Below are 23631 nucleotides of genomic sequence, written 5' to 3'. Positions count from 1 at the left end.
AGGTGGCTCACTGAAAGCCACCTGCCTTCTCTCTCTTTGTTCTTGTTGTGGCCCCTAACATAAGAGGCTACAGGAGGAGCTCACATATACTCTTCTCTGCTCCCATGGCACTTAGTAACCTTGGGTAACAAATGGACACTACTCACCCCAGCAGCATACAGCCTTGGGGGGGGGGAGGGAGAAGGGAAGGTACAAGGTGGAAAAGTTAAGTTAGCAAAAAGTATGTAGAAGAAAAAGAGGAAAGAGGTGCGGGGGAATACACAGAAGAGAAACAAAGAAAAAACAACAGAAGATGGGAAGTGAGAAAACAAATGGACAGGAAAAGAGAATGAGTACTTGCAACCATATCAGAACATGGTGTAAGGAGACTGAGTAGGGCCATCTGCCAATCCATTGCAATGGGGGGGAGGGGAAGAGGGAGAAGGGATTGGAACCACGGCTCCAAGTTGTTTATGGTCTGGAGTAGAAATTACCCAAGACAAAAATAATTCTTTAAGCTTATATACAAACCAAAGTAACGAAGTGTTCCAGATTTCATAAAAAAATTTAATGGCATTTTAGAACTATATTTACCACCTAAAAAATCTGTATGATGTCTCAGCTAGAAATTACTCAGTGTATAAAGTCTCTTATACATAAAAGATAACTGTGAAGCAAAAAACAAAAATACAAGAGGACTACTTTTTCCCCTTTAATATTTGCTTATAAGGTGTTATCAGCTTCAAGCCTTTTTTTTTTTTTTTTAAATGTTCCTCTTCAAAACACTTGAAATATCAAGAATACTAGGTCCTCACTTATCTTGGTTTGCTGGGGGTCCTTGGCAAAACCTTAGGAAAACCTCAATATAGTGATAGCTTACAACGCTACAACCTGAGCTGTAGCTCTCCTTCACATAAATGCGAAGGGAATACTGAGGGCTTTTCTACACAGAAATGTTTTAGTGATATAAATTAATTTGTGAATATAAACCACTATAGTTATACTGGTATAACTGCCAGCATGGATGCACTTATTCCAATATGAGTGCCTTTGTTGTTTTTTTGTTTTAGCTTAGGTCGCTTTGCAAGGGGTTTAAGCTAAGCCAAAATAAAGCCAGTCTTATTCCAGACTAAGAGCATTCACACATGGAGTTATACTGGTATAACTATCAGTTTAATATGATCAATATAAGGTGATCAGTGGAAGGAGAGCTGTAGCTCAGCTTACAGCTTCATGTGGGATCACCACTAAGGTCCACTTTTTCCATGCTGCCCCCTATTCTTCAAGCTGCAACCCACTTCATTTAAATCTCTCCTTAAGATTCAGCTGATCCATAAAGCACACCAGGTAATAATAAGAACTATAAAAAAATCCTTAATACCAACAAGATGTGTACATCCTTAAACAAAACGGAAGTTATTGTATTGAGAGAGGCAATGTGGGTGAGGTAGTACCTTTTATTGCAGGGTTTCCAAAACTTGGGACGCCGCTCGTGTAGGGAAAGCCCCTGGCGGGCCGGGGCCGGTTTGTTTACCTGCCCCGTCCGCAGGTCCGGCCGATCGCGGCTCCCACTGGCCGCGGTTCGCTGCTCCAGGCCAATGGGAGCTCCTGGAAGCATCATCCCACTGGCCGCGGTTCGCTGCTCCAGGCCAATGGGAGCTCCTGGAAGCGGCGCGAGTTCCCGCGCCGCTTCCAGCAGCTCCCATTGGCCTGGAGCAGCGAACCGCAGCCAGTGGGAGCCGCAATCGGCCGGACCTGCGGACGGGGCAGGTAAACAAACCGGCCCGGCCCGCCAAGGGCTTTCCCTACACGAGCGGCGTCCCAAGTTTGGGAACCACTGTTTTATTGTACCAACTCACCCACCTTCTCTCTCTCCTTGGGACGAACATGGCTACAACACTGCAAACATGTCATATACCCATGTCCTTCCTCACCCTACCGTTTCTTAAGAACATAAGAATGGCCATACTGGGTCAGACCAATCATCCATCCAGCCCAGCATCCTGTCTGCCGACAGTGGCCAATGCCAGGTGCCCCAAGGGAGTGAACCTAACAGGCAATGATCAAGTGATCTCTCCTGCCATCCATCTCCACCCTCTTACAAACAGAGGCTAGGGACACCATTCCTTACCTATCCTGGCTAATAGCCATTAATGGACTTAACCTCCATGAATTTATCTAGTTCTCTTTTAAACCCTGTTATAGTCCTAGCCTTCACAACCTCCTCAGGCAAGGAGTTCCACAGGTTGACTCTGCGCTGTGTGAAGAACTTCTTCCTTTTATTTGTTTTAAACCTGCTGCCCATTCATTTCACTAGGTGGTCCCTAGTTCTTATATTATGGGAACAAGTAAACAACTTTTCCTTATTCACTTTCTCCCCACCATTCATGATTTTATATACCTCTATCATATCCCCCCTTAGTCTCCTCTTTTCCAAGCTGAAAAGTCCTAGTATCTTTAATCTCTCCTCATATGGGACCTGTTCCAAACCCTTAATCATTTTAGTTGCCCTTCTCTGAACCTTTTCTAATGCCAGTATATCTTTTTTGAGATGAGGAGACCACATCTGTACGCAGTATTCAAGATGTGGGCGTACCATGGATTTATATAAGGGCAATAAGATATTCTCCATCTTAATCTCTATCCCTTTTTTCATGATTCCTAACATCATGTTTGCTTTTTTGACTGCCGCTGCACACTGCGTGGACGTCTTCAGAGAACTATCCACAATGACTCCAAGATCTCTTTCCTGATTAGTTGTAGCTAAATTAGCCCCCATCATATTGTATGTATAGTTGGGGTTATTTTTTCCAATGTGCATTAGTTTACATTTATCCACATTAAATTTCATTTGCCATTTTGTTGCCCAATCACTTAGTTTTGTGAGATCTTTTTGAAGTTCTTCACAGTCTGCTTTGGTCTCAACTATCTTGAGCAGTTTAGTATCATCTGCAAACTTTGCCACCTCACTGTTTACCCCTTTCTCCAGATCATTTATGAATAAGTTGAATATGTTGATCCTAGGACTGACCCTTGGGGAACACCACTAGTTACCCCATCCATTCTGAAAATTTACCATTTCTTCCTACCCTTTGTTCCCTTTTAATCAGTTCTCAATCCATGAAAGCATCTTCCCTCTTATCCCATGGTAACTTAATTTACATAAGAACCTTTGGTGAGGGACCTTGTCAAAGGCTTTCTGGAAATCTAAGTACACTATGTCCACTGGATCCCCCTTGTCTACATGTTCGTTGACCCCTTCAAAGAACTCTAATAGATTCCCTTTACAGAAACCATATTGACTTTTGCCCAACAATTTATGTTCTTCTACGTGTCTGACAATTTTATTCTTTACTATGGTTTCAACTAATTTGCCCAGTACTGAAATTAGACTTACCGGTCTGTAATTGCCGGGATCACCTCTAGAGCCCTTTTTAAATATTGGCGTTACATTGGCTATCTTCCAGTCATTGGGTACAGAAGCTGATTTAAAGGACAGGTTACAAACCATAGTTAATAGTTCCGCAATTTCACATTTGAGTTCTTTCAGAACTCTTGGGTATATGCCATCTGGTCCCGGTGACTTGTTACTGTTAAGTTTATCAATTAATTCCAAAACCTCCTCTAGCGACACTTCAATCTGTGACAATTCCTCATATTTGTCACCTACAAAGGATGGCTCAGGTTTGGGAATCTCCTTCATATCCTCAGCCATGAAGACTGAAGCAAAGAATTCATTTAGTTTCTCCGCAATGACTATCGTCTCTAAGTGCTCCTTTTGTATCTCGATTGTCCAGGGGCCCCACTTGTTGTTTAGCAGGCTTCCTGTTTCTGATATACTTAAACATTTTGTTATTACCTTTTGAGTTTTTGGCTAGCTGTTCTTCAAACTCCTTTTTGGCTTTTCTTATTACATTTTTACACTTAATTGGCAGTGTTTATGCTCCTTTCTATTTACCTCACTAGGATTTGACTTCCACGTTTTAAAAGATGCCTTTTTATCTCTCACTGCTTCTTTTACATGGTTGTTAAACCATGGTGGCTCTTTTTTAGTTCTTTTACTGTGTTTTTTAATTTGGGATATACATTTAAGTTGGGCCTCTATTATGGTGTCTTTGAAAAGTGTCCAGGAATCTCATCTATGTTTGTAAGGCATTTATAGCACTCCTGAGGACTATAAAACAAATCTTTAACAATCATCCCCAAAGAGAGGAAGCAACCACCGACTATTTCTAATGTTAAAAAATAAAAACAAAACAAAACAACCTCCACTCAACAAGCAGTTAAAAATTAAGGTATAAAAATGGTCTCTAACAAAAATATATAAGAAATAAAAGATTCACCTTTATGATGACATTGTACTAGAACCTATCCCATTCTTTATGTTGAGATAACTGTTGCAGGGAAAGCTATTCTTTATAATAGTTTCCCTGATACTATAACATTGGGATTGGAGGCTTTGAGTTAGTGTACACCATTGGGCAGAACAATGAAGTACCCATTTGGATCATTCATATCTTTACTTTTAATAAAAAATTCTCACTCTTGCCTTTAGAAAGGAAAATGGATACGAAAGGTGACAAGAGGATGAAATTAAATGATGGGGGATCTATTTAATTAATCAAAAAGAATACATGTTGTATTAAACCATTTGAGAATTGCAAATTTATTTTTAGGCAAGCATTTAAACTACATTTAGAATCAAGATTTTTTTCTTTATCTGTTTGTTGAGAAAAATTAAGTATAGATTTTTATTTTCAGAGAGATGGCAGGCAAGAAGGAAGAATCAACACCATTTAATTTAAATACCAGAGTAAACACAGATTTTGAAGCAAAAACAAATAGGAAAACATAGGAGCAATGGATTTTTTTTTTTAATTAGCTGAAATTGTTCAAAATAAATCTATTATGGCAAAAACTTCTTTGAGATGAAAAGCAAATTGCTTCAGAACTGCATCAGTTATGAAACATTTAGAATCAGTAGAGCATGTGCATGCTACTATTTTCAACAACTGTTTACCAAGTGGGATTGAAGCTATTAATGTAAAAAAGAATTTCTTACTTACGATTGCACTGCAAGAAAAATAAACTTGTACATAATTCAACAACTATATATATATTTCTGATTATAGAACCATAGAAATGTAAGGCTGGAAGGGACCTCAAGAAGTCATCTGGTCCATCCTCCTGCGCTGAGGCAGGACCAAGTAAACCTAGACCATCTCTGACAGGTGTTTGTCTAACCTTTTCTTAAGAACCTCCAATGATGGGGATTCCACACTTCCCTTGGAAGCCTATTTCAGAGCTTAACTACCCTTATAGTTAGACAGTTTTTCCTAATACCTAACCTAAATCTCCCTTGCTACATGTTAAGCCCATTACTTCTTGTCTTGCCTTCAGTGGATGTAGATAACATAGAAATAATGTTGCTTTAATGACTGCATAACTACACAGCTCAAAAGCACTGTAAAAGACAATACTGCAGAAGTGCAACAGGAAAATTGACTTTTTCCATCTACTATAGGGAACACTACAGCAGTATTACATTATGGATTGCTCTCTGCAGGAACAGTTGATTTCTATCTCATGAGCCAATAGTGCCCTCAAAGACCCCACTATCCACAAAACAAGAGTGATTTGATAATATCTGCAGTATGAAAGACTAACTTCAATTTTAAAAAATGCAGCCCGCTTTAGAATCATGTAACTCAGATTTAAAAAAAAAAAAAAAAAATCAAATCTTCTTTCCACCCCACAAGTTAAACTGGGGGGACATATACAGTGGGGGTCTGTGGTAGGTCTAGTACTATTCAATATTTTTATCAATTTCTTGGATAATGGACTGGAGAGTACTCTTATAAAATTTGCGGCTGACACCAAGCTGGGAGGGCTTCCTAGACCTTTAGAGGACTAGATTGGATAAGAAATCAAAACGACCTTGACAAATTGGAGAATTGGTCTGAAACCAACAAGACGAAATTCAATAAAGACAAGTGCAAAGTACTACACCTAGGAAGAAAAAAAAAATCACAACTACAAAATTAGGAAAAACAAGCTAGGTGATAGTATTGCTGAAAAGGATCTGGGGGCTATAGTAGATCACAAGTTGAATGAGTGTGAACAATGTGTAGTTGCAGAAAAGGCTAATATTCTGGGATATATTAGCAGGAGTGTTGCATGTAAGACGCATCAGGTAATTGTCCCATTCTATTCAGTGCTGGTGAGGCCTCAACTGGAGTACTGAGTCCAACTCTGGGTACCATCCTTAAGGAAAGTGAGTGTGTCCCCAGAGGAGAGCAATAAAAATGATAAGAGGTTTAGAAAACCTGACCTATGAGGAAAAAACAACAGAGGGTCCTGTGGCACCTTTAAGACTAACAGAAGTATTGGGAGCATAAGCTTTCGTGGGTAAGAACCTCACTTCTTCAGATGACTTATGAGGAAAGGTTAAAAAAAATGGGACATGTTTACTCTTGAAAAAAGAAGACTGGGGGGAACCTAACAATCTTCAAATATGTTAAGAGCTGTTATAAAGAGGATGGTGATCAATTACTCTCCACATCCACTGAAGGTAGGACAAGAAGTACTCAGCTTAATGTGCAGCAAGGGAGATTTAGGCCATGTCTACACTAGCAAACTTACAGCAGCACAGCTGTACTGATGCAGCTGCGCCGGTGTAAGATTGCTCATGTAGCCACTCTATGCCGATGGGAGAGAGCACTCCCGTCGACATCATAAACCCACCTAAATGAGCGGAGGTAGCTATGACACACCCCTGAGCGACCTAAGTGGCAGTGTAGACGTGGCCTTAGGTTAGATATTAGGAAAAACTTACTAATTGTAATGACAGTTAAGCACTGGACTAGGCTGCCAAGACAGACTGTGGAATCACCCTTGCTGGAGGCTCTTCAGGAAAGATTAGACAAACACCTGTCTAGGTGTCCTTGCCCTGCCTCAGCACAGGGGACTGGACTAGATGACCTCTCAAGGTCCCTTCCAGTCCTACATTTGTAGGATTCTGTACGTGTAGTTTTATGTTTTTCTTTTTAAAATATTACCATTTAATCAGAGTTGCAGATATTCATATATCATGGCATTTCATATTATTTGGCTTAGACAGTTCATATTTATCACAGAACCTGTCTTCCACGATCATCATCATATCATTGTATTGGAGAAACAAGACAATATTTAAAAGTAGCTACTTAAATAATTTACAGGTACCTTTCAATAACTGTTCCATTTTGAATCATCCAAATATCACAATATGTGCGCACTATCAGCATAACGGCAATAAGTATCAAATAACCTGTCTAATACAAAACAAGCAAAGCAATTAATCAATGTTTAGTAATGATAACACAAAAATTAAAATAACCTAATGGAAAATTATCAGGAAGGTAGAAATCTTCCACTCCTTTTTACGGGAAACACTTTGCTTACTTTATAGGTCAGATTCTAATATGTAATGTTTTCTATAACAAAAGTCCGTTACTACACTTGTTATCAGAAAGATCTCTTTTGTAGAAGAGGTTACTTTTCTGCATTCTAAATGCTAATGGGTTTATTACATATACATAAGGCTACATTTTAGTCACAGGTATTTTTAGTAAAAGTCACGGACAGGTCATGGGCAGTAAACAAAAATTCATGGCCTGTGACCTGTCCGTGACTTTTACTGTATACCCCTGACTAAAACTGGGGGGGGGGAAGGGGAGCTTTGGGGGACGGGGGACGGCTTGGGGGGTGCTGCAGGTGGCTATCCAGGGGGGCAGCATGGGGCACAGCCCAGGGAAGCAACGCAGGTGCTGGGGAGCGGGGCACAGCCCGGGGGGCCGTACAGTTGCTCGGGGGGGGGGCCCCGTGGGTGCTGGGGAGGGGGACATAGGCCGGTGGGGGCTCCATGGATGCTGGGAAGGGGGGCGCGGCCTGGGGAGGGGGGACACAGCCAGGGGAGGGGCCACAGGTGCTCGGGCGGCATGGCGGGTGCTGGGGAGGGGGGGTTGGTGGGGCTGAGGCAGGTTCCCTACCTAGCTACTGGGAAGCGGCGACCCCAGCTCCTAGCTCCACGTGCTGCCTCCGCTCTGCCCCAAGCCCCGGTTCTGCAGCTCCCATTGGCTGGGAACCACGGCCAATAGGAGCTGCAGGGGCGGTGCCTGCGGGCAGAGGCAGCATGTGGAGCTAGGAGCTGAGGGAGGGGAGTTCCTGTCGCCCTTCTGGGCAGCCCCCACAGGTAAGCACTGCCCCGCACCCCAATCCCCAGCCCTGAGCCCCCCCACACCCAAACTCCTGCTGCTAAGGGGTAGGGGGGCCCAAGACTGCCCCAGCAGCAGCTAGTGCGCCTGGCCCAGAGGCTGCCCGAACTGCTCAGGCGGCTCCTGGGCCAGCCACACCAGGCTGCTGCAGAAGTCACGGAATCAGTGACTTCTGTGACAAACACAGACCCTTACGTATAACCCACTGAAAACTGAAAACTGTACACCACACGACACAAGTATTCTAACAAATGGAGAGAAAGTGTAGACATGTCAAGGAACAAGCTTATGTACTAAATTTAAGCATTTAGGAGCAACTTTTCAGCCTAGAAAGCCAAACAATGCAATCAGTAATGAGCCTCTAATGCCTGTACATCGGAACTTTTGTTCAGAGTTCAACTGATTCTCTCATTCCAAAAATATCTTCAGATGCTTACAGAATATACAAGTTTGGGGTATGGTGACCCACGGTTGGTGCATACAGCAGAGAATTTTATCTTGCAAATTCTAGTCTGAGCAGTTTTCCTACGAAGACATTCATTGATTTTGCCCATATTGGCTCTCTAGTAGGCGGAACTTGGGCCACCAAAAGCTAAATCACGATTCACAATGAAGGTTATTAACCTCTGGAAGAAATCGCCAAGAAAGGTAATCAATTCTCCATCATATATAGTAAATCAACACTAGCTGTCCTTCTAAAAGATACTCTACAGCTCAACCACAAGTTACTGGGCTCAATGCAGGAATTGCAAAGCGAAATTCTATGGCAGTGGCTCTCAAACTTTTTTACTGGTGACCCCTTTCACATAGCAAGCCTCTGAGTGCGATCCCCCTTATAAATTAATTTTTTTTAAATATATTTAACACCATTATAAATGCTGGAGGCAAAGTGGAGTTTGGGGTGAGGTTGACAGCTTGCGACCCCCCATGTAATAACCTCGCAACCCCCTGGGGGGTCCCAACCCGCAGTTTGAGAACCCCTGTTCTATGGCCTATATTATAACTATCAGACTAAATAACTATCTAATTTTAAAATTATCTACTTGTGAACTTGAATTTCTAAAATTTAATCAAAAACCATGTTGTTTTTTTTAAATGTGCCACTAATGTCATGCTATTTTTCTAGTCCAGTACAAGTAAGAGAGCAATCAATGTATTTATGTTTTCAGATCTATGATTACAACGAAAAGCTACATGACTAAGAAGTTTGATCATTTTTATTTGTAACTGGATGGCAATGCTTACCTCTTTACAAAATGTTCTAGGGACCATTATTTTCAGGATTCGACATATTCTTGCAACGAACACTCTGTCCACGACTGCTCGCTCTTTCTTTGCTTCTTTCTGCATAGCATGGACAACATGAGACAAGAAAATTTTGTATTAAGTTAAATTGTTACAACAAGCAGATATGACCTTTTCCCTATCCAGATTATGAACAAGTTGCCTTGTGCGGTATCTTGACATTTCTCTGTAATTAAGGTATGTTACAACATACCTTAATTACATGCCAGGATTTATAAAATTGTAGTTCAATACTTAGATACAAGCAATGCAGGCCATAACAATAACTGGTTACAGTATCTATGAGTGGTATTGCAATATTAATAAAAGTAGCTCCGTCAGATAACGTAGACCTTAAATTTGTCATCTCAAAATTGCTAGACTCTAGAAGACATTACCCTTTTGATCATGCAGTATTTTTTTAAAATATATTCCCTCTCGTCAAGGAGTTAGAGAAAAAACAATAGTTCATGTTAATACTAATCCTTCACACTGGGCTCCGTTAGCGTCAGATCAGCTTACCTATTTAAAAAACAAAAACAAAAAAAACAAGGAGTCCTTGTGGCACCTTAGAGACTAACAAATTTATTTGGGCATAAGCTTTCGTGGGCTACAGCCCACTTCATCGGCTGCATGGAGTGGAAAATACAGTAGCAGGTAAACCCTGTGCCAACTCTGTCCAGATATCTATTCAAGGGACACCATCATAGGACCTAACCACATCAGCTACACCATCAGGGACTCGTTCACCTGCACATCTACCAATATGATATATGCCATCATTAGGGTTACCATACGTCCGGATTTTCCCGGACATGTCCGGCTTTTTGGGCCTCAAATCCCCGTCCGGGGGGAAATCCCAAAAAGCCGGACATGTCCGGGAAAATAGGGAGGTAGGGCCCGGCGGTGCGGGGCCAGGGGCCGGCGCGGTGCTCGGCAGGGGCTGGGGCCGGGGGCGCGGGGCCGGCGCGGTGCTGGGCCGCCCCGGGGGCCGGGCCGGGGGCGCGGGCACTTGGCCGGGGGCCGGGGCCGGGACCGGCGCGGTGCTTGGCCGGGGCTGGGGCTGGGGGCGCGGGGCCGGCGCGGCACTTGGCCGGGGGCCAGCGCGGGCGCTCGGCCAGGGGCCGGCGCGGGCACTTGGCCGGGGGCCAGGGGCACTTGGCCGGGGGCCGGGGCCGGAACCGGTGCTCGGCCGGGGCCGGCGCGGTGCTGGGCCTGGGGCGCGGGCACTTGGCCGGGGGCCGGGGCCGGCGTGGTGCTGGGCCAGAGGCCGGGCCGGGAGTGCGGGCACTTGGCCGGGGGCCGGCGCGGTGCTCGGCCGGGGGTGCGGGCACTTGGCCGGGGCCCTAGCCGGGCGGGAGACGCCGGGGCCAGAGCCTCTTGGCCTGGGCCGGCCGGCCGGCCGCCGAAGGGAGCCGCTCGGCCAGGGGGGCCGGACTGAGCCGCGCCGCGCCGCACCCCGCCCCAGCTTACCTGCTGCCTCCCTGTTTCAGGCTTCCCGCGAACATTTGATTCGCGGGAAGCAGGGGAGGGGGAGGAGCAGGGGGCGGAGCGTTCAGGGGAAGGGGCGGAGTTGGGGCGGGGCCGGGGCCCCATGGAGTGTCCTCCTTTTTAAAAATTAAAATATGGTAACCCCAGCCATCATGTGCCAGCAGTGCCCCTCTGTCATGTACATTGGCCAAACAGTCTCTACGCAAAAGAATAAATGGACACAAATCTGACATCAGGAATTATAACATTCAAAAACCAGTAGGAGAACACTTCAATCTCCCTGGTCACTCAATAACAGACCTAAAAGTGGCAATTATTCAACAACAAAAACTTAGCAACAAATCTAAAAATTAAGCAAATATAGTACAGTAACTCCTCACTTAACGTCCTCCCGTTTAACGCTGTTTCAAAGTTACGTCGCTGCTCAATTAGGGAATGTGCTCGTTTAAAGTTGTGCAATGCTCCTTTATAACATTGTTTGGCTGCCTGCTCTGTCCACTGCTTGTAAGATTCTGTGGAAGAGCAGTCACTTTACAAGGGAGCATTGCACAAGTTCTCTTCTCCGCCTCCTCCCCCTCCCTCCCAGCGCGCTTCCCCCACTGCATCTCTGCTCCTCCCCCTCTCTCCCAGAAAATTCTAAGCTCCACCAAACAGCTGTTTGGCAGCAGGGAAGTGCTGGGAAGGAGCAGGATGAGCAGGGAAGCGCCGCATCTCCGCTCTTCCCCCTCCCTCCCAGAAAGTCCTAAGCGCCTGGAGCATCCCTGGCAATGTCAGCGCCTGTTCTTCTCCAGGGAAGCTGCCGCTGCGAAGGTGCTTCCTAGCGTCCTTGCCTGCAGCGGGCTGTGCCTGTGTGGGGTAAGCCAGGGGCACTTCCCAACCACAGTACAGTACTGTGCAGTATATAATGCCTTTTGTCTGCCCAAAAAAAATTTCCTTGGAACCTAACCCCCAGCGTTTACATTAAATCTGATGGGGAAATTGGATTTGTTTAACATTGTTTCACTTAAAGTTGCATTTTTCAGGAACATAACTACAATGTTAAGTGAGGAGTTACTGTAACAGTAAGGCCCCGATTCTGCACACTCTTATATGCAAGATATCCCACTGAAGTCAATGGGGGTACTGCGGTGCATAAATTTAAACATGCACACAAATGTTTGCAGGATCAGGCTTACAAATGCACTGAACAGACAACAGATTAGGCAACAAGAAATTCTAGCAATGAACATTTATCTTGGACCACTGGCTTGATCAAACTCTCAGGCCTTCTCTACTCTCTAGAATTCAACAGTTTGTAACTGAACTGATGGCATCACATACAAACAGTTCATTGTGTCCATACTAGCCAGGCATGTTAACAGCTCTTGCAGGTTTGCATCACATCCGCACTAGCACTGATGTAAACTGTTCCACTTGCAACCTGCTCTGGATACCCATCCCACAGTTCCCAACACAGTTTCCAGGAACAGGACATTCTGGAGATTTCAAAAAGATAACAGTGCACTAAAGCATTAAGAGGGTTACTTGAACTTCAGGTAGCCTGTATCCATACCATCACTTACAACAGTTCACGCATTGTATTCAGGCCTGCTGTAAACAAGTACAGTTCAAATGGTATTTAGGACATTTATTCAACTGTTTGAGAGTATTTACATGTGGAGGCAGAACACATTACAAACATGCCACAGCAAACAAACACTTTTTAGCATGATAAATTTCTCTACTGTTCACAGACCTAGAACTATGTTGCAGAAATTATACATGAAAATTGCTTTTTTGTGTAATGCTGCTTAATTGTTCTGGAAACTATTACAACCTAAGTTCCTGTAAGCTGTGCCAGCCTATTTAGCGCCACGCAGGCACTCAGAGAACCCGTCCGGGGACCGGCTGGGGGAGGGGCGCCCTCCTCCCCCGGCCCCAACCTGCCACGGCCCCAGGTGTGGCCTAGGTGCCTCTCCTCCACCCCTCCCCCGGCACCTATCCTGCACCCCCAGCCCCAGAACTGCCATGACGGGGAGAGGTGCCTCTCCCCTCCAGCCCAGGTGCTGCTGCTGCAGGGAGAGAGCTGGGGGGAGTCCTCTCTCCCCGCCATAGCCCCAAAGCACCCTCCTGCACTCCAAGCCCCTCATCCCAGGCCCCACCCCTGAGCCCATACCTTCAGCCAGAGCCCTCACACCCCTGCACCCAACCCTCTGCCCCAGCCCTGAGCCCCTCATCCCCAGCCCATCCCAGAGCCTGCACCCCCAGCCAGAGCCCTCACACCCCTGCACCCTCCCACCTCCATCACATGAATTTTGTTATGTGCACCAATATGAAGGTGATGTGTGACATTAGAGGGAACACTGATTACAACGCATTAAAAAAAATTAAAAGGTGACCTGCAAAAAATTTCTTTTAAAATTGGGCTTGTGTTATTTTTTGCTTCTTTATAATGTAGGAAAGGGACACCAAAGTTGTTTTTTATTTTGTTTTGTTTATTTTGTGTGCTTACTTTTCAGTTTAGAACTATCAGAAATGTCAAGCCCCGTCTCCTCTGGTTTTGGTGGAGGATGTGCTAGATCATGTTTATCATGAGCTCTCGCATACTAATTGAAGGGGTGGAATAAAATCTTGCAGACATACATTCTCACTAAAGTGTTAGTCACTGAAATTAAATACATTGTTAATAAAAAAAGCCAATCAAACAGTGACTAAAATATCACTTCCCTGCCCTAACTTTCACTTGCTTTGTTCATAAAATGTCAATTTCACTAGGTCTCCAGTCACAGAGTGTCTTTCCAGACTAGAAAGGACATGAATTTCTAATATTAAAAACAAGCAGAAAAAACAACATTTCAGGCCTATTCTATGCATCATAAAGCAGCCTAGTTCTGACATTTACTCAGTAAGCCTTACGCTACTTTTAGCAACTCTTGAAAACTCATTTTATTTTAGATTGTACTTTAAGATCAAACGCACACAAATTTTGGCTTAAAAAGGTGCATTTTATTTTTTAAAAAGGATACCCGAAAATGTTGAACTTTTAAAAGGCTTTTGTTCTTAAAAAAGGATTATAATTATGTCAGATTCTACACTAATTTCCACACTGAAAATTGAAAAAAAATTAGTGATGATCACTTTAAACATCAAATGAACTATTCCAGGGGTCCTCAAACTGGGGTCGGGACCCCTCAGGGGGTTGTGAGGTTATTACATGGGGAGTCGCGAGCTGTCAGCCTCCACCCCAAACCCCGCTTTACCTTCAGCATTTATAATGGTGTTAAATATATTAAAAAGTGTTTCTAATGTATAAGGAGGGGGTCGCACTCAGAAGCTTGCTATGAAAGGGGTCACCAGTACAAAAGTCTGAGAACCCCTGAACTATTCCAATCAACTAATGCCAATGTACTAAGTTTATAGGCAGTGGTTGTTACAAGAAATGTGGCCAAACTTGTAACACTGGTTAACTTAATGTTTGTAAAGTACTTTGATACAAAAAGGTGATCATTTTACAATCTGCTTCTACCCTACAAAATGGTCCTGATTCTTCTCTTGGTTACTGTGATATGATATTGCAGTAACTTCATCAAAGCCAATGGCATTACACTAGATTTACACTAATGTAAACAAGACTAAGATCTGTCCCTAGCTATCAAGAGCAAAGGCATTTTCTCACGTCATAAGATTTATTCACAGGAACAAAGAGGCTGGACCTTGCTCCCATCCTAGTCAATTCAGCAGGACTGGGCCCTGAATCTTTCTAGCCATTCCTTTGCTATAGCTAAATTATCTGTTACACAATGAAAAAATACTGAAATAGAAAAGTTTAAAAAATTATCTTGTCTTAGGGTACAGGATGATCTTGGAACTAAACAATGCCTGTCTCTCAGCCTCTACAGATAAAGGTCCCAAATATACAGATCTTATTTTGTTAAAGACTATCTAAAATGTGCCTTTTGTGTGTGGGGGGGGGGGGGGAAGGACTATTGCTCCTACTGCTGAATACTGCATTAACAGCCTGAAGAGGGTCCCCCTGCCCTTAAAAAACACCTTCCAAAAAAAAAAAAAAATCAAGAATGCCAAATCTGGTATTTCACAGTTTTACTTGTGTACTTTCTTTACATATCAGGGCTGATCTACATTTGAAAAAGTTGTAAAAATACAATTAAACTGATCTAGCAACTTAAGATAAATTTATTTAAACAGGATTTAAAACAATTTATATGCTTTTACATTAAGGCTTTGCACTGCTGTAGGTTGACTGATTTAAAATTTATTTAGTTATTCCATGCAACATCTCTAGTCAGAATTCAGAGCACTTGACCAAAAACTGTCACTAATTAGACTCTCTTTCCCATATTTCTAGAACAGGCTACCTTGGCATATCATTAAGGGGTAGGCATGCTGAATCTGTAAGATGTCCTTCCTCCAAATGTTAACAAAGCACAAAAATGTAATAGATGTTAAAATTCTAGAGTGGCTAAAAATCTCCTTCCTCTCTCAGTTTTCCTTTTATTATGATAATTTCACTACTTCTTCAGTGATCATGGACTATTCCCAGGCACACAAGACCTGAACATCTAAAGAAAGACCACAGACAAATAAATAAACAAAAACAAACAAACAAACCCTTTCAGGCCATGATAATACACCATGACAAAAGCAAAAAGGCACAAGGCTATTTTTTTTTTCCTTTGGAAAGTAACCTTTGAAGAATTTGAAGACACTGAAGCCTGGTACTTTCAAAATGTACCCACTTTATTTATTACATTTATAAAATGCTTTGTGTTTTTCCCTGACAAAAGGAAGCTTCAGTACTTCCTTAACAAAAAACAAACAAAAACAAAAATCACAATCCAGTACTCAAAATCTAGAAATTAACCACCACAAACCTATGCATCCTTCTTAGCTGCATTAGTTCTACAACTACTATAGCTCAGATTTGGAAAGAATACAAGAAACTCAATTTTGGGAAGAAGAGGATTAATTAAATCTAAACCACATTTTATTGGTATTAGTTAAAATAAAAAAGTAAGACAAGAAATAATTACCTCATTATTCTGCAATGTTGGTTTTTCATTTTTCTTACTGTGGAGGAAAAAAGGATTTTACTTAGCTTTTGTCTAACATTTTTTGGTACTTAATTTTGCAATATCTTGTCCTCTTTAGAAAGTTCTAACAGAGCAAAGGGATTCTCAGGAAAGACACTGCATCTATACGGTATAGTACATACACTGTACAGTAAAACATCTTATGAAATCTGAGAATTGTAAGTGCAGTTCAGGCACCTGTACCAAATCTAGTTCAGAATTTCTGGTCATTTTGTTTATATTTAGGCATATAGTAGAACTAAACAATCAGTCAGAATTCTCACCTGATACTATAATCTTTAAAAAGATTAAGAGGATTATGTTTTTGCCTATGTTACACAAGCCTGATTAATCACTTCAAACACCACTAGATCTTAATCCTTTAATTTCTTGCACATAATTACCAAAAACCATGGACTGATTTGCTGAATCTATTAGTCCAGATTTCAAAGATTCTAAGCACGCTTCCATTAGTTTTCCATGTTCATACCTGCACATCTTTAAGTATTTACCAACTGTATTATTGGAGAATATCGATCTAGGCATTTACCTGGGACTCCCATCACTATTGTATTTGAGTACCCTACACATATAAATGTATGTCATGTTATGAACACCCTTAAGGGATGGGAAGCATTATCATCCCCCATTTTATAGAGAGGGAATTGAGGCACAGAAAGCTTAAATGGCTTACACACAGGAAGTCTCTGGCAGAGCTGGGAACTGAACTCCTATTTTCTTAGTTCTAAACCACTGCCTTAGCCACAAGACCACTCTTCTTCTCAAAACTATGTATTTAACAGAAACATTACAACTTTTTTCAGTCTAGGTGATAGTAAGATACTTAATCCTGGGACTTTATGCTATATGTTGTTTTCTATACTATACATTGCTGGGATTTTCATCTAACAAATGAAGACTCTCCAAGCATATCTGCAGTTGCTCCATTGACTAAGACTGAGAGATCTATGCCCAGGTACAAGTTAAAAATTCAGTCATTTTAGCTTTTATGTTTCACCCCATATACAGAAGCTGAACTAATATGTTTTGTATGGCATTTGACATGAAACTACAAATAATTTTATTATAATAGAGGTTATTATTTTAGATAAACCTTTTACAGAAGAAATTAGACTTCTTGAAACCAGATTTCTGAGACAACTTTTTTCCCTCCTGTATTTCTCAAAACAGTTAAAGAAAAACTCATTTACTAACAACTGTCATTAATTAGGAGTTCAAAGTACAAAGCCACTCCCTCTCCCATATTTCTAGAACAAACTACTTTTGCATATGAGAACATTGAATCACTGGAAAGGAAGAAAGAGAGTAAGCATTCAGAAAGCACACAGAATAAATGGAAGATTTAAACATGCACAAAGTTGAGAGCATACCCGAATTAAGTTTTCTCAACAAGTGCATTAGTTCCAAAATACAATTTTAGCAGAAGCCCTGAGTCTGTAACAGCATGCAGATGCAGATGGCACCTCAGGAACCCAAGATGGGGTATCAGAAGTAGCAGGCAAAAAGAGGAAGGAAGGCAGGCACAAGCAGCACCACCAATGTCTGTGCTGGGTGGCTACTAAAGTGCCTATAATGTGTCCAACCATCCTGCCACGGCAACAGCAGCATCCTCCAGCACCTGAAAGCTCTGTTCTGGCAGCACTGAAAAAGGGCCCAGAACTAAGTGTAAGTTGTAACAAATCCCTACTGGAAGGATCCATGTGTGTCATGGCCCAACCAGAAGAAAGAAGAGAACTGAACTACATAAAAGGGGAGGAGGTGGGAGGAAAAGGGAAAGAAAGAACAAAGGTGATGGAAGAGGAGACCAGCAAAGCGGAGCAGGGAGAGTGAGGAGAGGTCTACACTTGGAAGGCTTTGCTGGTGTAACTGGTCCAGTGACACAGTAGCACAATTAGGAGAGATGAAGCAATGGTAATTTAAGGTTCAGTGTTTCACAAGTCACGCATGCCATGACCAGTACAGCAATGTTTACGAGGAAATGCTGGTTTTATAATCAACCTCTACAACGAAAAAACCCAAAGAAACGTAAATTTCATTACATAACACAAAGAAACTAACAACTGTCAGAAACTAACAAGTGACTCTATTGTCATTTTAACTAGTAAAAGTTGTACGTCTTAGCTATAAGGTATCAGAGGGGTGGCCGTGTTAGTCTGGATCTGTAAAAAGCAAGAGTCCTGTGGCACCTTTAAGACTAACAGATGTATTGGAGCATGCCTGACGAAGTGGGCATTCACCCACGAAAGCTTATGCTGCAATACATCTGTTAGTCTTAAAGGTGCCACAGGACTCTCTGTTGCCTTTTAGCTATAAGGGTATTCTGTTGATGATAAAAAGCTGTGTCACAGAATGTTTGTTACAAACTTACTTCTAAAGGCTGATTGCTGTAGGGTTTGCTTTGTTTCTTTGTTTTCCCCTCCTTAAGAGCCTCATTTCTGCAGCTTGGTACACACTGGCACTTATCCAGATTCTATTATCCTATTGTAAAGCTTTCTGTGGAAACTGTGGTTACATGTTCAGTGGATTCAAAGGCCAAAGAACACCCTCAAAATCAGTTAGCAAGACTGGTGGCTGTGAGCAATATTGTATTATATTGTAACCAAGTATATTTGGGTTTAGAAAAAGATTCAGTTCTCCACTATTCCAGGCCTCTCTCTTCCATACAAAGAGGGTCACACACTTAGTTGCTCACATAAACCAAGCATCGTGTGTTATCCAGTGTAAGTGAAAATGACTGTTCAGGTGTAAGGGCCATCTAAGGGGTACCCAGAGGGCAGAATATTAGTTCAGCTGCCCCCAGCACTGAGGCTGGAAGCATCGTAACAGTGAAATCAGGCAAGGAGCAGAAAATTCCCAAAAGATTTGGGAGTAAAATCGTGATGGTGATGTAAAAAGTGTCCTGATGGAAGAACATGAACATGTTGTAGTTTCTGTAGGCCAAGCGAATTGCACACCAGTGGCTTCTTGCATTCCTCCACTCCCCACCACAAGCTCCACAGGTGTCACCCTCCCATCCACTTTTATTTCATGGATGCACTCTGATCCACTCCTATCCCCTCCATGCCAAGTGCTCGGTGTGCCCCTTCTCATCTCTCCCCCCCCGCATGCCAAGGGCTTTGTGTACCCCCACATTCCCCACTCATGCTCTGTCTCTCCCCTGCACCATTAGCAGCCATTTCCCTCCCATGCCAGGGGCTCTGCATGCTTTCCTGTTCTCCCTCTTCCCCCACCACAGGTTCAGTGTGTCCCCTGCATTTCCCCCTTTCCTCCCACCATTTTCGTTTCTTTCTGTATGGAAGACAAGTCTTTTGGGGTGTCAACATTTTAAACTGTAATAGGAGGCTGTGCAGAGCTTCCATGGGGGGTACTTTTATACTGGAATGTGTTAATGGCTGTCATCAACATGTTCTTTGCTCTATAGCAGGGGTTCCCAAACTTGGTTCGCAGCTTGTTCGGGGTAAGCCCCGGTGGGCCGTGAGATGCTTTGTTTACCTGAGCATCTGCAGGTACAGCCGCTCGCAGCTCCCAGTGGCCTCGGTTCGCCGTTTGGGAACCCCTGCTCTATAGACAATTACAGAGGTGCCTGAAGATGTTGGTGCTGCCAAACAGATGCAAGGGGCTCTGTGTGTCCCCCATTTCCTCCTTTCAGTTTCTCTAGTTTTCACTAAAATCAACAGGGTTCTGGCTATTGATTTCTGGAATTCCGTGAAATTTTGGAATCATAGAACCATAGGGATAGAAGGGACTGTAAGGGTCATCTAGGGCAGATCTACACTACGGGGCTAAGTCGACCTAAGTTACGCAACTCCAGCTATGTGAATAATGTATGTTGACTCTAGCTACCTTAGCTCAACTTATTGCAGTGTCTACACCGTGCTGGGTTAACGAGAGAAACTCTCCCGTCGACTTACCTTATGCTTTTTGTTCCAGTGGAGTACCAGAGTCCACGGGAGAGCGATCGGCAGTCAATTTAGTGGGTCTTTCCCCCGGTGAATTGATCACCGCAGCATTGATCCACGGTAAGTGGAGACAAGCCCCTAGTCTAACCCTCTGAAAAGATGCAGGATTTGTTGTGTTTAATTCCAAGGTACAGCTGCTCATTAACCAGAGGCAGCATTCAAAAGTTAATACATTACAAACAGACAAACAGAAAGACAAGTGCCATCACACTGAATTTAGGACCTTGCTTTCCTCAGCCAAAGAGTTATACTGAAAGAATGTTAAGATTGCAAGGACAAGAAAAAAAGTATGTGAACATGCAAATGAAGATTGTACCATAAGGCATATATGCCAGGAGACTCTATTGTGGCCTTTCCTAACTTTTTAATGCTTGATTTTGCAATCCTAATGCTCGCTTACTTTAGTATTTTTCTATAAAAATTTCTTAGTTTGTTTTTTTTAAACTGAACCCTAATGACTCAGAACAGTTGCAGAGATAACCTTGAAAAGGTGACCTGATTGTAAATTTTTATAGTGACGTCTGCCTCAGGGCCAGTCTACACAGAAAAGTTAGGTCAACCCAGCTGTGTTGCTCAGGGGTGTGAAAAATCCACACCCTAGCAATATAGTTAAGACGACCTAACTCCACCATGTAGACAGCACTAGGTCAATAGAAGAATTCTTCCATTGACCCAGTAACAGGCTCTCGGGAAGGTAGATTAACTGCAGTGATAGGAGAACCCCTCCTATTGCTGTAGTGTGTCTACACTGAAGTGCTGCAGCTGTGCTGTTGTAGCGTTTAAGGCTACGTCTTCACTACCCACCTGAATCGGCGGGTAGAAATCGATCTCTCGGGGATCGAATTATCGCGTCTCGTTGGGACGCGACAATCGATCCTCGAATCGACGCTTGTACTCCACCAGCGCAGGTAGGAGTAAGCGCCGTTGACGGGGGAGCTGCGGAGGTCGATTTGCCGCCGTCCTCACAGCGGGGTAAGTCGGCTCGGATACGTCGAATTCAGCTATGCTATTCGCGTAGCTGAATTTGCGTATCTTAAATCGACCCCCACCCCCTCCGTAGTGAGGACGTAGCCTAAGTGTAGACACAGACCATGTCTACACTAGCACTTAGGTCTGCAAAACTTCTGTCACTCATGGATGTTTTTTCACACCCATGAGCGACAAAAGTTTTGCTGACATAAGTACTCATGTGCACAGTGCTATGTTTCATTATGTCGATGGGAGACCTCTCTCCTGTCGGCATAACGCAGTTACACAAGCGATCTTAAGGCGGCATAGCTGTATCAGTACAGCTGTGCCGCTGTAAGCTAGTAAGTGTAGATATGGTCATAACGTCATTCTACGCAGAAACTCATGTAGCTCTGAAAGGTGTGAAATGCCCCATTCATCTCAATCGGGCCCTATGGACACTGTCTGGAATTTGGTATTTTCCAAGATGCTACAGAATTCAGTATTTTTGTAGTATCTGACATTTTGCTATAGCCAAGAAAACAAATTGTTGATTGCCATCTACTTGCCTTGCCTCAATTTGCTTGCAGCTGCTTCTTGTCCTACAGTTTTCCCCACGGGAGGGTGCTATTACAGGGCACGCTTCCTGCACAGTTCAATTGAGCCAGCCAGGTAGCAGTATGTCAGGGAGCCAAAGATTGAATTCAATTTGCAGCCAGGTAGTAGCGGAAGAGTAGGATGTCCAGGTGGGCTGCCTGAATACCAATACAGCAGCCAAAGCAGGCAGGGAGATGAAGCCTACTACAAACTTCCCCACTTCCCAGGGAGAGGATGGAAGAGAAGGAGGTTTGAGCAGGGTTACACGGACAACAGCAATATTATTCATTCTTTCTACAGAATTTAGTCCCATCATGTCATCGTGTACATGGGACACGGTTCAGAGAGGAGTGTTCGGTTTATCACTATGCATTTTACGTGTCAGCAACAAGTACTACCCTACAGCTCAAGTCCCTCCCAGTCACCTTCCGATTCTAGTTTAAGACACTGATCCTAATTTTCAAAATAATAAGTGGATCAAGCCCCAGCTACATCAAAGACTTAATTTTGATCTAAGAACCACATTAATACCTACACTACTCTGGGACAATGCAGATCAAAAAGCCCAGGATGAAGCACAAATGCTAGGACAGAGCATTCTTGATGGAGGGGACCCAATTATTGAACAAGTTTCTACAGGAGATCATACAAATCTGACAGTCTTTAGGAAATCCTACAAAACTTTCCTCTTTGAAAAAATTTTCCACCAGAAGAGCCACCTGGGTATTAATAACTTCCAATTAATAGCAGCACTTTGCCCGGAACCAATCCTGTCCCATTGACTTTAACTTTAACATCAATGGGATTTGGATATTGGCAATGGCATGTTGCTTATTAACATTTTTTGGAACAAATGCCCTACCTGCAGGCAGGTTTGCAAGGCTCCAGCCAGAGAAGGAAGCCCTGGGACGTGCCAAGCATGCAAGTTTGCGGGGCTGCAGCCTGGGAATGAAGTGTTGGGATGCACCTTCCCTGGCCGTCACCCTGCAAACTTGCCTGCGGCCAGTGCTCAGTCCATTCCAGCACTTCCTTCTGGGGCTGCAGCGCTGGAAATCAGCCTGCACACACAGGGACTGCATGGGAGATAAGGGGCTGCAGCCCAGAAGCTGGAGCTGTGTGGCACCTCTCTCTGCACAGTCTGGGCTGCATACGGCTGGGGGACTGTACCTAGAGAAGGAATCGCTGGGACATGCTCAGTCCCAATTCCTGGAGAGTGCAGAGGAAGTATGGTGCAGCCCTCCCAAATGTCCCGCACTTCCACTCCTGTAGAAAGCCTCTACATCAGGGGTTGGCAACCTTTCAGAAGTTGTGTGCCGAGTCTTCATTTATTCACTCTAATTTAAGGTTTTGCGTGCTAGTAATACATTTTAACGTTTTTAGAAGGTCTCTTTCTATAAGTCTATAATATACAACTAAACTATTGTTGTATGTAAAGTAAATAAGGTTTTTAAAATGTTTAAGAAGCTTCATTTAAAATTAAATTAAAATGCAGAGCCCCCCCGGACTGGTGGCCAGGACCCGGGCAGTGTGAGTGCCACTGAAAATCAGCTCGCGTGCCGCCTTTGGCATGCGTGTTATAGGTTGCCTACCCCTGCTCTACATCCAGGCTGCAGCCCTACTCCCTGCTGCTGCCCTGCCGCAAGCAGGTTTGCAGGACTGCAGCCAAGGAAGGCACATCCCAGCGCTTCCTTCCCTAGCTGGTGCCTTGCAAACTGGCCTTCCATTTATTAGTAACTGCTGGATAATAGCAACTTTTTGCTGGCAACAGAGGAGTTGCTAATAAGCGGAATTTACAGTATGTCTTGTGGCAGTGGCAGAGAGAAGGGTATTCTCAATGAAGAGTCTATAATTATGGAACAAACTTGCACGCAAGTCAAGCCACAGTCTCACCATTTGCAAAGCAAGGTGCAACATACACATATAAACAAAAAGACTTCCCTCGACAATTATGCAGTAGTTATACCTACACAAAAGGAATTCACCCTCACTCTACTCTGTAGAGAAATGTCAAATGGATAAGGAAGAAGA

General features: G+C 43.4%; 1 protein-coding gene across 3 annotated transcripts in view; it reads right to left on the bottom strand.

Moving 5' to 3' along the window:
- The window catches only part of ABCD3 (ATP binding cassette subfamily D member 3), a 64905-nt gene that overhangs the window by 27693 nt on the left and 13581 nt on the right, over nucleotides 1-23631 (bottom strand). For all 3 annotated transcript variants that reach the window (XM_065409372.1, XM_065409371.1, XM_065409373.1), the window contains exons 2-4: nucleotides 16040-16076; nucleotides 9480-9578; nucleotides 7204-7292 (exon numbers count right to left, since the gene is read on the bottom strand). In XM_065409372.1, the coding sequence (XP_065265444.1) occupies nucleotides 7204-7292; nucleotides 9480-9578; nucleotides 16040-16076 (225 nt within the window). The remainder of the gene's footprint in view (nucleotides 1-7203; nucleotides 7293-9479; nucleotides 9579-16039; nucleotides 16077-23631) is intronic.

This window comes from Emys orbicularis, chromosome 8 (genome assembly GCF_028017835.1).
Source record: "Emys orbicularis isolate rEmyOrb1 chromosome 8, rEmyOrb1.hap1, whole genome shotgun sequence".
Classification (NCBI taxonomy): domain Eukaryota; kingdom Metazoa; phylum Chordata; order Testudines; family Emydidae; genus Emys; species Emys orbicularis.
Note: the sequence above shows the minus strand (reverse complement) of the source record. Positions and strands in the feature narration are given on the sequence as shown.